The following is a 15,083-nucleotide window of genomic DNA, read 5'->3' on the forward strand; positions in this document are numbered from 1 at the left end:
TTTTTAAATAGCTAATATTGGATCATACTTACCACTATATACTTACCACTTGAGTTCTAGAGTAAGTTTTAATTCACAGATCAAATAAGTCAAATATTACTCCGTTCTACGTTTGTTTTATTAATTTTATGGTCCCATGCCGTTGAGTATGAACGGAAACTTATCGGTTTTCCGGCTGTCATTCAGAAACCTATTATCCGTAAAGGAAATAAGATAAGGAGTTGAAACTTTAACGTAAGATGTTAAATACGTATTATAACAATAAGCTCAAGTCAAATAATAATCAGCAGTCAGCAATCCAAATAAAAAAAATACTTAATTATATCTAATATTTATTTTAATTTTTTTCCTTTATAGTGATATTATTAAAACTATATTTTCTCTGTTCGTGATTTTATTTTTAGGAAATAATAGAGGTTAATAGATATAAAGTTAGAACTCTTTCATATTCTTTGATTATTATGCAAAAGAATATTTTGTATCTATTAATGTAATATCAGTGAGATTAAATCATATGAAACTTAATAATATTTAGTTTCTTTGATTAAATTCGCAATAGTTGCAATTACTGCTAGACCAAGTTAAATTTCTCTGGGGAATACCTTCTTTTATATGTAGTGTATGTACGTTATAAAACCATTTAATGTTTGATATTAGTTTAAGTTTCAGGTCAAAGTGGAAAATATATTCGGACATTAGATATTAGTAATGATTAGACATCAGACTTATTTTGTTTAAAAATGAATATTATATATTCTTGCTTTATGTTTGAATATATCCGTAAACAGTGTATTTCGATTTCATTTTTTTATAGTTTCATAGATTTTTTCTTTTTGTTTACATAGGAGTTTTATTTCTAATAAAAAATGATAAGACAAATGTTAAAATAATTACATGCATGTTTTTTCAAGAGAATTGGTAAATATCAAAATATTACAAACTTATAAGCAAGAAAGAGGCCAATCAATACATCGAGCAAGTGGGTTTGTCAGATTCACCGATTTGATTTGATAGAAAGAATTGATATCTAAGTGAGTGCCAAGTTTTATTATAAAATACCTTAAATTTCAACCGCAAAAATATATAATAGTAGAACCGACCTGGATTCGTACGCAAAAGTGTAATAATAAACTTGTGTTTTTTAAAATATTTTATGAAATAGTCGATTGTGACTCGAATAACTTCAAAAAAAATTGATTTTCTCTGATAGATTTATAACATCAAAAACTCTTCGGTTAACATTTCAAAGATCTACAAATGTTCCACACAAAGTTTCGATTGTTGAAAATGATCGGAAGTTTTATGTATAAATTATTTGTGTCTGGAAGTTTCAGAGTGAGAGTTAGAAATATTTTATGGAACACAATATAATGCGCTCTTTTATGTCCCGATCTTCTGAAATATATTTATTATAATGAATCATGTCGATTTTCTGTTTTTTATATCGACTTTATTGATATCAAATAAAAAATACATTATTAATGATACTTCCGTTAGAGCACAAATGAAATTAGGGTAAACAAAAATAGACAATCAACCATATGCCTCAAAATAGATAAAAAATAATAAAATCACGATATTAGTTACTTGTGTGAATTTGAGCTGTATTTTCAAAAGATTAAATATTATGTACATTTATTTATTTTAGAGATTAGGGAATATTAATTTCAGCTGTAAATCGACTCCAAGAGTGAACAGTAAATTACATTAGACTTATAAACAAACATAATCTTACCTTTTAACTGAAATGTAGGAAACAATGTTGTAATTTAAATATATTCCGAGGAAAATTTTGTGAAACAAATTAATTAACGTTAGGTATTCATTTGTTTTTGTAAAAGAATGAAGTATGTTCATGTGATTCCAAATTTCATACTAAAACATAATTTATTTTCTATTTTATTTTATAATAATATAATGTCATACAAGAGTAATATAAGAAATTATAAATAGTTTTTAAGTTTTATATCTGTTTAATGTTTTACATAAAGGTCGTTTGCAAAATCACATCTTATGTTTTATAATGCCTGCACATTTGGCAATGTATCTGGAACAGTCAACAAATGCAAATAGGTAACAACATTTCAGGATATACTACACGAAACACATACAATTTTAAGCGAGCCTTGGAACTTGTACTTGTCTATTACTTATATTATCAAATGTTTTTTTTTTTTTAATAATTATTACGATTACGAGAAAAAAGGTTTTAATGCAATTCAAGTAAGCTCACTTTACATATCCTATACACGTTGTGACATCGTCTTTATGTATGTACGCCGTATACCGTTGGGCGACATGCAGGCTTTGTGGCTACCCCATCCATACTCGCCAGTCATTCTACCGTCGAACAGTAACACTTCGTGAGCGCGAGCGTCATAAAATTTTAGATTTCGGTGTTGGCAGTGCATTGGTGTTATAAGTAATGTTTTGCACAAAGTGACAGTAAGACAAGACTTTGGCAAAGGTGAGAACGTATAATGAGATAGACTCGTAAACCAGTCTACAATAAATAAATAAAAAAAGAGGTATCATTGAAACGACGTTGGTTTTCTATTATGCATTAAATAAAATAAACATTCATTGTTTCAACAGATCAACAGCGTCTGAGAATACTTAAAGGACAAGATACAAAATAGTCATTAAAAATCCGTGTGAATTAAAACCATAGTTTATTATTAAAAATAGTTCGAAAACTATTATATTATAAAACCGTATGAAATAGAAAGAGAGAGAGGGAGAAAAGAAAGAGAGGCAAAGGTCGTCTGAAATAACGCTTTTTCTTTACGTGACGATTTCCGCCAGTTCACTCTAGTATAAGCCACATAAAAGAACTTCGTTCCAAAATGTACAACGCAATAGCTACTGTTAAATTTTTCTATCTTATTTTTACTTTATCTTATTATATATTGTTTTAATTAATTAATTCGCAATAGGCACAGGTTTATTTTTGTATTTCACAAATGTTTTTTGTACCATAATAACGTAATAATGTAGAAATAAGATAAATAACACGCAATACAAAGCATTGTTTATTGAAAGTGATTTTAGATTTATGATCAATAAATTGAGCTACGTATAGAATTAATTAAATTCACAAAGTTTGGATGTGAATTTCGTGTGATCCATTAGCACAGAAATGAAATCGGGTGGAGAGGGGCGCGCCCTGTCACATCAACCCTACACCCTTCGTTCGAATACAAAGTCGAATGTTATTTTGATTACCTAAAACGGAATGATTTGAGCATTCTTCTAAACTATTATTAAAATTACGTAACTAAATAAATTGTTTTTGTTTCAATAAAATTAAGATTTTTTATTTTGTCTGTAATATATAACATACTATGCTAGCTGAACCTGCAGCTTTACCCGCATTTTTATTTCAATTCATACCTACCCATTGCACACAAACTATCACCCATTTCGTCCCCTTGAGGGGTGAATGAAAAAAAGTACCCCATGGAAAGATATAGGCTACTTTTTCAACCTAGACCTAAATTATCTCTATAAAAAAAATTATATAAGTCAATTATATAAGACAGAGCTACTTTCGCCTTTATAATATTAGTATAGATTCATATTAATAACATGTTGTATTAAAAAATCAATTAAATTTCACTTGTAAATGTATTTAATATTTGTTATTTTTAGATGAAATTAGAAAACATGTCAATGTCATTCTGTCAACATATTATCTCTAGCTCAGAAGTTAGGAATTTTAATTTTACAGTAAATTGTGACACTAATTTGTGCTTACAAATGTTTTCCTAAATAAATTAATAAAAAAGTTTATTAGCTTTATTCCTTTACATGAAATCAAAGAAGACCATAAACGCTCGAAAGTTATTTGAACTTTCAATTTAAGAAATTCGGCAGTTGGGTAAAGAATTATTGATCAGGCTCCAGGGGAAGTGGGTAATGGTTTTATTGAATTAAAGATTTTGCTCAATCAACTAGCGACAGACTAATGGAAGAGTCGGCTAACGAACAATACACAAAGCTTTGCAAAATGTATGTTCGGGTTCCGGGTCGAGATTGAAGTACTTAAAACTCATTCTTTTTTAGGGATAAAATTCTTTAACATTTAACGTAATAATGACTGCAGCAGTGTTGCGTACTTTATAAAAAAACGCAATGTAACATGTATTCTTTTTATATAAGATCAACTGTCTTTTCAAAGTCAAATGAAAATTAATTTGTGTTCTCTTTTTATAATTAACTATGTTTTATCTAAATAACATATTATTTCTAACAAAATATACAATAAAAAAATATATATTTGTCATAATTAATGTACCAATGATAAATAAACAAGGCAATTATTTTTTATAACAACAAGTTGGAACAATATAATAAGAAAAAGCGACTTATACCTGATTCTTATATTTAACGAAACATTAATGTACAACAGTAAAAGACCGTTTTAGAGTTACCAGAGACAAGTCTATGTCTAAGTCTAAGTCTATGCTTACCGCTTCAAACCTTACAAAATATTTTTAGTCTAATTTTCGCAAATACGTTTTGACAAAAATGGAATAGTAACACGTCATTGTTACTATTTCATTTTTTTTAATTTATGATGTACCATAAATTCGAAAACGGTTAAATTATTCCAAAAATGACAATTAACAAATGGCCTAATTTGCTAATTTCATTCTCTTTATATTAATAATATAACTATTCCATCCATTAACTGAAATTATTACATTTCGTATTCATGCATGTTTCAATGATAAGTGCGTTAGATTTGACTAGATTTTTTCTATAATTATAGTTTTTCTGATGTATTTCTTCATAATTATGATTTTGTATAATTAATAAACAACAATTTCGTTAAAAACACATACATAATCAGACCTCCAGATGTATTTAATCACAGATTGCTTTCATATACCTCATATGAAAGTGATTAAATACATCCGACATTTATAGAAAAAAAAAATATTTAGATTAATTTATAATTAAATAAATTGTTTACTTTGAATTATTTGGATTAATATATAACTTTATGGAATAAACGGGATATTTAATACTCAAGAACATTATTTGGTAACAAATATTAATTAGTAGCATATAATTAGCATATTATGTAAACGAAAAAGTATGCTAATTAATCGCGTGCGGGATATTTGTTTTGCGCTGTATATGTTTTAGAAACGGGTGAAGGGTAGTCAGCTTAAAAACAAATCAGTACTTGTATTTTGCATCATGCTACTTTAAGATTTATTTTTGTTGTAAATCATGTTATATTTACATTAGAGTTATTTACACTAAGGCCTAAAGTATATACAAAAAAAACAAAATATCTACATCTAAATATATTTGTATATACACCTAGTATTGACAGTTGTTTCAAAATATATTGATAATTATATACTATTCATACGTAAGAATGTACAAAAATAATCCATAAAAACTGATTTAAATACTATTAATACGGTACAAAGAACGTTTTCGGGCAATGGTATAAGCATATATAATAAGATGCCGGAAATTGCATACGTAATACACACAATTTATCAATAAGTCTTAATATTCATTAAGATAATACTTTTGGATTTATAATAAATAATAATAATAATAAATAATAAATATTGGACAACATCACATACATTACTCTGATCCCAATGTAAGTAGCTAAAGCACTTGTGTTATGTAAATTAGAAGTAACGACGGTACCACAAACATCCAGACCCAAGACAACATAGAAAACTAATGAACTTTTTCTACATCGACTCGGCCGGGAATCGAACCCGGGACCTCGGAGTGGCGTACCCATGAAAACCGGTGTACACACTACTCGACCACGGAGGTCGTCAAATTTAGATGCTTGGATGCGGCCCTTGTCCAATGCAGGACTGATCAATACACAATACAATATTTGTGGATACTAACCACATTATAGTCAGTTATTCTGGTTTGCTTTAAAAGACAAACTATGCGAGTTTACTGCCTTTTCTTCTTACTGGAGACTACTTTCCGAAACGGTATATATATATATACAAATCTATTTTATACATCATATATATAGGTACTGCATATATACCTAATACAACAATTGGCCTGATTGAATATTTATGTTATTGCTTTAAGCACTAAGGCCGCCTGTGCACCCCAAAACGAATAAATTTATGAGTAAGTATTTATCTTTCCTTTTATGTATATTTTTTTTGCAATAAATTATTTTTCTTCCTCTTGTTACAACTACAAAATACTTACTATTAATCACGAGTGCGTGGAATGGTGGCAAGAATGTTAGCATCATTTTCCGGTTGAATCGCAATTCTGATCATGAGGAAGAAATGAATCAGCCCTCCTGTTACCAGTCTAGCTGAAATCTTTTTTTAACATAAGGTTTTTATAAATTGCACTAATTACTCCGACATACAACTTTTATAAAATTAAGTAAAGTAAATAACTCACTGGGTAGAATTTCATGCACATGCAGTTTTATTGTGCTTCTGATATAATCGCGAGATGATTTATAAACACAAATATTTCCTACGAAAACTTAATGGTGCTCGGGTTTGAATATGAACCCATAATCTTCGATTAAGATTAACGTATTCTAATCACTGGGTCATCTCTTTACCATATAATTGGGTTCAATTGTAAGTGATTATTCATGTTCTGAAGCTATGTCTGTACGATTTAATAGATACGGAGAATCGTCGTTGTAGCATTCGTGTGAAGCAATGCAAATCTGAAATCTAAGTCGTATTTCATGTTTGTAACGACAACATTCGAATAATAATGTTAATAGATGGATTTTTTTAATTTACCACGATTTCTAAACATGTTAAATTTTTATATAATTAGCTAATAATATTTCTAATAAAATGTAAAGAAATATTTCATTTCATACATTTTAAATTTATGTTTTTATTGTTGTTAAATCTTTATATTTTATTGACAGTGTGAATTCAATGATAATAATTTATCTGATGATTATTGTAGACATTTGGTGGAGCTGATTAGTCAAGCATGATTAAACAATTTATGAAATGTGGGACCCAATATATCAACTTTTGAGTTGATGTACGAAAATTATATACATATATAAATGTAGTGGATGCCCGTTTGGATAAAGTAAGCCTCTACAACATTTTATGGATAAATTATTGTTGAGATACTGAGCAAAGTCATGCGTCATGTCTAATTCGACAGTGAATAATCTAATTTGTACAGTATAAGTGCTCAATAAATGTTATTCCTCTTAAGGATAATAGCTAGATTTTCTGTTTATTGTGTACTCGACCCCCGGCTATGATTGATTGAGGCTTACAGGGAACTTCTCCTAGGGAAAATTACGCTGTTATTTTTACTAATATTTATATTACAGTACCAAAGAAATACGATATTTTATTTGTACATTTTATCAATTACATGAAAGTGAAACCACATATTTTTTATTAATAAATAACGGATTTTATCGGTCTGAAGAGGATATTTTCCTTTAATTATTATTATTTGTTTAATCCGTCGATCGGAAATTGTCATTGATCGTATACTAACATTAAAGTTAACATTTTATTCTTGTACTGTAGATATCAAACTTTTGATGTATATTGTTAATTATTTTTCAATACAATATTTTGTAAATATTTAGTAGTAGGTATATACATCTTATAATTAAATTTTAAATGAAATAGTTTATATAAAATAAAACAATACAAATTACCAACATTTTTATTCTATTATCAATAATTTTCAATACATTCTGTCTTTTATGTACAGTGAAATATATTCGAGATAAATTTTACAGTTAGAAGTTCATCAAAAGGTCTCACAATTTGCCAACATGATTTAAATAAGTATTCCCTTTTATGGCTTTATCTAAGTCGCCTAAATTAATTGAAATTTTCTCACAAGGTCTGTATTATTACTTATATAACAATACGGCGTATAAGAACAATTTGTTCAGATATCAAACACACGTGGGATTTAAAAAGTTATATGTACACACACACGCTTATAGGAAACGTTCAAAGTTGAGACAAACTGCTACCGTTTATACGTGACATGGAAAAACTATCATTAGCCTACATTTTCTTATATGCATATGGTTCTGCATTGAGGTTATGCATGTGTGTGCAAGAGATCTTAGATAATATATTCCTCTTCTTTGACTTTTACGAAAAAACTTTTTCAAAAAGAATTTTTGAAATGCACGATTTAATTTAGTCTAAAAATAACCTGTAAAATATTTCATATATCATTAATCTATTATTAGAATAAATGCAAACAGGGTAAACTTAACACTCTCCAAACATTTGAATTTATAAATAAGTAATCAGTCTTTAACAAGGTTACGTGCCTAAGATAGGTAACCCATTTATTAGATTTTGCTAAAATTAAACAAACGGTAGGTATAGATTTGTTTTATAGTTTCTAAAATTTAACTTCGCTTACAGGGATAAAGTGACAATCGTATTTTGAAAAATAAAACTAATCCATAAAATATACTATATAAATTGTACATCACATTTTACTTAGGCACCTACTTTTTATATAATAGGTAATTTCCTAATTCATCTTTCAGTGTATTATATTTATTTTGGCCATGTAGACCTAAAACTAATTTTATTTACAATTTTTTCAATGAAATCTTAAGACAACAGTGTCTAGAAGTACCTAACGATATGTTACATGATTTTGTACAATATGAATGAAAAAATGAATTTCCGTTATGATATAGCTTTGGGTTAAATTAAATTAACTTTTATAGAACTACCGAATGTTATACAAAAGTAAAGATATAAAAGATGTAAATCGCCAAACGCCGTTTGAACCTGAAACAAATTTAATGTAAGAAATATTTTACACGGTTAACATATAAGCCATGAAGCACCTATAGTATAATGTAATTTCGTTGCCTATATTATGTGACGAGAGGATAAATTTACATAGCAAAGTTTGTTCAATTCAATAACACTTACCTATAGCACTATTTCGGACGCCCAACACCGAAGCAACTTCTGGCTGCTCCATATCGAAAATTAGTTCGGCGCGTGCCGCATACAGGTTGTATATACTTGCTATGCAGGTCAATCTCAGACTACCTCGTACGAATGCCTCGTTGCGAACGACAAATAAAACTTCGCCTACTGATGGCAATCTATTGTCAGGTCCCGATCTTTCAAATACCATCTTCTTATCTTCCTTTTGGGGCCGTCTGATTTCCTCTTTATGGAGACTTATGTAAGACTCATCCAGATACTGAATATTACTTTCGTCGTGAAATATGTTGAAATTGATATCGTCATCGGGCTGATCCGTCGTAGTCGTTTCTGATTTCGATGGAGGATCCCATTTAAACCAATCCGGTAACTCGTGCACAAATGATTCCATGTCGATCTAAGACGGAAAAATAAAATTTAATAAGGAAACGATAAGTTTTGGGCAGGATGAATTACTTGTACGAGATATTGTTCCCTGAGATAGATAATGGCTAGTTTGCTAAAAGCTAATGTTGCTTGGCGCTGCTTTGTGATTAATGACTCGCCTACGCAGTGGGCAGAAAAAACTATGGCGCCGTCAAAGCGAAGTAGGGAAGTACAGCTTCATTGTTCTACGAACCTTGTATTGGCATCTCTAGACTGGACATTTATTAAGCGCATGTTTTTGTTGTTTTTTTCTTTACTTTTATTATTAAAGAAATAATAATAAAAGTAAAGAAAAAATATATTATAAAAAGTAAATATTTATACTGAATATATACTCTCATGCTCTTATTTGAATATCAGAAGAGATCAAAATGGGTGCTTTATTAATTCTATAAATATTATTTATTTACTTTATAAACAATTCTTTCTTTTTACTATTTTATATGTTAAATATTTTATCTGAATAAAAAGGGCTTACTTCTAGACCATTAAGTGCAAATGTAAGATTCGCTGAAGGGTGTGCGGGTGGTGAAGCACAGGTGGCTCGTAGTGTCGATCCAACCCCGTACCACGATCGATCCGATACTAGTTTAGGACCCCACTCCGGAGACTCTGCAAGCAATATATTTAGTCATTTCATGCACCTCATGTGAATCTTATTTCTTATGTCTAGGAGTAGGTATATATTTTTTAAAAAATAAAAAAAAGATTTAATTCAATAGATTTTATTAAATATACTTTGGCCTGCTGGTTAGTGAAGTTATTGCTGTCTGGTAAGGCAGTGTACTTGGTGGTAAATCTTTGTGTAGGCCCGTCAGCTTGTTATTTATTCTACCACCAAACAGCAGTAACAGTGTTTCGGTTTGAAGATTGAGTATAATAATAGTAATACTTATAATGTGAATGGGACTTTGACCAGCTTAAGCAACTAAGCTAAGATCTCCTCTCCTTTTGAAGATAAGGTTTGTAGCTTAGTCTAGCATGATGCTCCAAAAGTTCATAATTATAATTGAAGAGCAGTTTAAGACATCTTAATGGCTATCTATTGCTAACTACCAGTGGCCCATTTTTTAGTCAACTTTCCCATATTAGATTAAAAAAGAAGAAAATATATTCAGTTTTTTTTTACACTGAATACATTAATTTCCAGGTTAACACTTTTTTACTACTAAAAAAATTATCATATCACACGCTAGTGTAATTAGTCTAACGGTAGAAGTACTCTCGGCAAAGCATCGATTTCCTGTTAAAATGAGGAGATATTGTCAGTTTTTTAACAACCATTTTTGTGTACATTTTAAAGTAAAATAGTATTTATCACTATAGAAAATTTCATTTTTAACGTATGTTTTAAAATACGCGAAAACTTAGATAGGAAATCCTTTTTGCCTTCAAATATAATTTAACAAAAATTGACATATACGTTTTAATTAAAATTCAAAGTAGGTCGGTAGGTAGGTAGTATATTTTCATTTCATATTTTTTCGTAATTTGAGCCGTTCTAATTTCATGTTGGAGTTGTAAAAACTCTTATTCCTATATTTTCGCAACACGGTAACACTGTTACCGTTTAATCAAGCGTGTACAATCACATTCAGGTTGTCTCTAGAGAACCTTTATTTTTTAAGCTCGCATCAAATTTAATCAGTGAGAAAAAATTGTAATGAAATACACAAATGATTTACACAGTCATAGCTGTGTTACTCACAAATGTTTTCTTATTTATTAAAGAGGGCTATTGTCGATCTAGCTGGAATAAAACCTAATATATCTTTTTAAGTTTGTAAAACTAATCTATCAAGTTGAAGGTCTTACTAAGTTTAAAGCGTCGTATCTAGGATAGGGAGTTACATAATGAAACCATCGATCTTCATCGGTTTCTGAGCCAATACGGTCTGCTCGAACCTAATTTACTTTGGGGTAAATTTGAGAATATTATAAATATGAACAATTATTAAGGACATATTTTATTTGATTAATTAAATTTGATTTGTTAAGTTGTCTTATATGATAAAGATAATTTATAATAGTTTGCTTCATTAAATTTGGTTAGTTAACATTTATAAAAAATATTTGTAAAAAAATATATTATTCTGTTGCGTTATAAGTCGTGAAATTTATAATAATATCTACGTTACGTAATAAAACGATGGGAAATCGTACAGAAAACAAGTTCAATATCGCTAACATATCGAAATGAGTTTTATTTCTCTGGCTTTATTCAATCGATTTATATTGGCAGGTGAATTTTATTGCAACGAAGTAATGCGGAGCAAACCTATGTTCGGCACGTCCGTTTACATTCCTTTCGCCGCATTGTACTCAGCGTCTAGAATACGGCGGTATAAACAAACATTGTAAATATCTTCAACGTGAATGAGCATAGAATTTTGTTTTTACTAGTACACTACGTACGCAATCTAAAGATTTTATAAATTCACGGACGACTAATACAACGTCGCGCCAAGATAACTTATTTTTGAAGGCAAGCAGTCGACCAATATATATATATATATATAAATATAGTAATAAATTAAATTTCAGACAATTAATCAAACCAATAGTTAGAAATAATAGAAATAATGATATCTATATTTCACTCTTGTACTTCAAATGTAATCATAATAGCGAGACAAAATAAAAATCTCATTACAAGTTTTTATTATAATTTGATACCAAATAGAAATAGCGAATAAAATAACTAGATGAGAAAAAGAAAACATCTTTGTTTATCTATTGCTATTGTATTATTATTCATTTTGCGATGTAAACAATATTAAGGTCGCGCTTTTGACAGACAAAGGCAGAATACTCGTAAGACGCAGTGAGAGGCGGCACTCACTTTATAGCCTTAAAAATTTCGCACGCTTTAGCCAGTCCACTTAATTTATATTGTTAAAGATTTTTAGGCACAAGAAATTGAGTTTCAAAGTAACTTTATTAATAATTTGAGGAATAGTAATTAATACCAATCTGTAGTTTCATATAAAGTTGTAGTTCTCGGTGAATTAGATCCTGGCTGTTACAGTACTAGCTGTCCGATTTCTTGTCTATATAAATCACTTAGTTGTTTTAACAGACATAAATTTATAACAAGTTTCAGGTTTCCGACAAGAGCCAGTTCTATTAAGTTTATTTATTTATGATGGTATTATGTCTTTATTTTTATAATCCTTGATATCCAATACTTCTTTTATCTCGGTTATTTCTATTATAAAGAGAGATTTAAAAAATATATGAGCTACTATTAAAATACCTCAATTAATGATATTCAAATTAAACTTTTCATACCTTTTTATGGCTTAGCAGGCAAACTGGAAAAAGTCTTAACTAATGGTGTGACTACCATTGCCTATTTACATCGGAAAAGAAGGTTCTTTTCTAGAAGATCGGAAAAATGCTGTAGAAGATGTAAAACCAAGAGATCAAACAGATCAGAAAGGCCTTGATCGTCTACAATTCGAGCCACATCAATTCGAATATGGTCAAATGGAAAAAGGCTGATACAGGGGAGCTCAGCCAGAAGTGACAGCAGTACTCCACGTGGGCCGAGATATCACAGAACTCCAATGCGTTACCAGACTTAGTAGCACTTTAGCTTTCTGCGTGACATCGTTCTGCAGAAGTTGCTAAAACTGAGGCTTCTTGCTATCAATAGACTAAAGAAGAAGAAGAAGAAGAAAGAGAATTAACAGTTCCGTAACCAAAAGCACCACATCAGCGATAGATTCGGCAACAACGTCGGGATCATAATTTTTTTTCTTAGTATATTTTTATTATCGTACTAAGTTAACATTTATGTTGATAAGGATTTGCTTAATTTTCAAACTTAAAAGTAGTCACTATTATCTATTAAATATAATACGCTATCGAAAATTTCATCGTCGACATTTTCAAGATCTACAAATCTGTCAAACTGAGTTAGATATACCTTTTCTTCGTAGTTTTTCTAACGTTCGCAAATAAACGGACGGACTGAAGATTTTCTTAACGATTAAGTTGTTACAATAGACTATTTATTTTTTGAATCACAACTTAATTTCTTATCATAGGCGATTAGGCGATATAGGAGGGGGCGACTATGGGCATTAGCCCATAGTCGCCACACTGGGCATGCGGGTTAGCGATCGCAGTTTTTTTTAATTACATACAATTACAAGCTATATTATTTAAATTAGTAGTCTTTTTATGGTTTGAAAAAAAAAATGTATATTGTATGTGTAGGACTTTATATTCTGTAAATTTGTTAATATCTACTAATTTCGTCCACTGGGCTTTATTGGGTCATGAATTAACTGAAATTAATATCCACCAATTTATCAAGTAGGTCGCGGGTTCAGGAATTAGTATTCATCTCTTACTTTGTGGAGAAGGAAAATATAACAAGGACTATTTTCAAAATCGAATAAAAAGATGTGTGAGCACGAAGAAAATAAGAACGAGAAATAAAGTAAGAATTTAAGACTATCTTAAACTAAATTTCTCCTTGAGAGTAAAAATTTTGCCCTTTGACCAGCACAGGGATACATACAAGTTGTTCTTTTTTGGCTATTAGGCCTAAGGTAAGTGATCTTTTAAGTATCTCTAAATTGGCTTTTTAAGAAGTTTATAAATGCCATTGAAAATCTACTGATATGATATATTCTTTTCGATAATTTTACTTCTAAATACAAATCTTTTCACTTTGTGGTTAGATGTAATTCAATTATTATCATTAACATATCAGACATTAAATTTAATCTAATCAAATTGCACTCAATTTACCACTGGTTAAATAGAATCGAATAAAAATAGTCTTAGAACACGTACATCATAACCAATGATTGCGGGTTCAAACCCAGGCAAGCACCACTGAATTTTCATGTGCTTCATTTGTGTTTATAATTCATCTCGTGCTCGGCGGTGAAGGAAAAAATCATGAGAAAACTTGCATGTGTTTAATTTCAATGAAATTGTGCCATATGTAAATCCACCAAATCACATTGGAGCGGCATGGTGGATATGCTCCTAACCTTCTCCTTAAATGGAGAGGAGGCCTTAGCCCTGCACTTTACAGTATGTACATGTCAAACTAGTCTTATGTCTGATAAACACTATTAATTTCAGAGAAAGAACCACACTACACGATTTATTACCTACATCGCATGAAACCTCTAAATTATATTCAGTATAATTCTGTCAAAACTTTAGTGAATTAAACTACAGAAATACATGTTGTTATGCTTGAAATTCAAATTTATTTTGGCTTCTCCAACTATTTGTATTTATCTTTTATCACGAATATTCTGTAGCAAACATTGTCAGGGAGAACACGTGCGATATTTTGCAAAGCAATGTTTGGGTGTATATGTTCATGTATTATATTCTTATACATATGTGTACATTCAATTTTAGAGGTTATTAAATAGCAAATGATTTGCTTGGTACGGTTATCAGTTATTAGTTTTTTATTGCACGCCAGTGGTAACATTCTGATTGATTTCAGTCACGGCGGTTATGCTCAAAAGAGGCCAGTCTGCACTATAATAGTAGACTAGACGTGACATGTTATAGTGCACAAGTGTGTTCGCAAATACAAGTACACTCTATATTAGTTTCATAATCTGAATCGATAGCACAACACGGCTGGTGGAGTTCAAGCACAGGAGTATATATTCTGACAATTTTCATACCCTGGGCTGCTTTTTCGACATATAT

General features: G+C 29.9%; 1 protein-coding gene across 1 annotated transcript in view; it reads right to left on the bottom strand.

Moving 5' to 3' along the window:
- Window positions 1–7,699: 7,699 nt before the first annotated feature.
- LOC125064125 overlaps window positions 7,700–15,083 on the bottom strand; it is a 47,736-nt gene continuing 40,352 nt past the window's right edge. Inside the window, exons 5-7 of the mRNA XM_047670932.1 lie at window positions 9,865–9,998; window positions 8,940–9,357; window positions 7,700–8,792 (exon numbers count right to left, since the gene is read on the bottom strand). Coding sequence (XP_047526888.1) covers window positions 8,731–8,792; window positions 8,940–9,357; window positions 9,865–9,998 — 614 coding nt within the window. The 3' untranslated portion in view covers window positions 7,700–8,730. The remainder of the gene's footprint in view (window positions 8,793–8,939; window positions 9,358–9,864; window positions 9,999–15,083) is intronic.

The sequence above is a fragment of the Vanessa atalanta genome, chromosome 5, assembly GCF_905147765.1.
Source record: "Vanessa atalanta chromosome 5, ilVanAtal1.2, whole genome shotgun sequence".
In the NCBI taxonomy this organism is placed as follows: Eukaryota; Metazoa; Arthropoda; class Insecta; order Lepidoptera; family Nymphalidae; genus Vanessa; species Vanessa atalanta.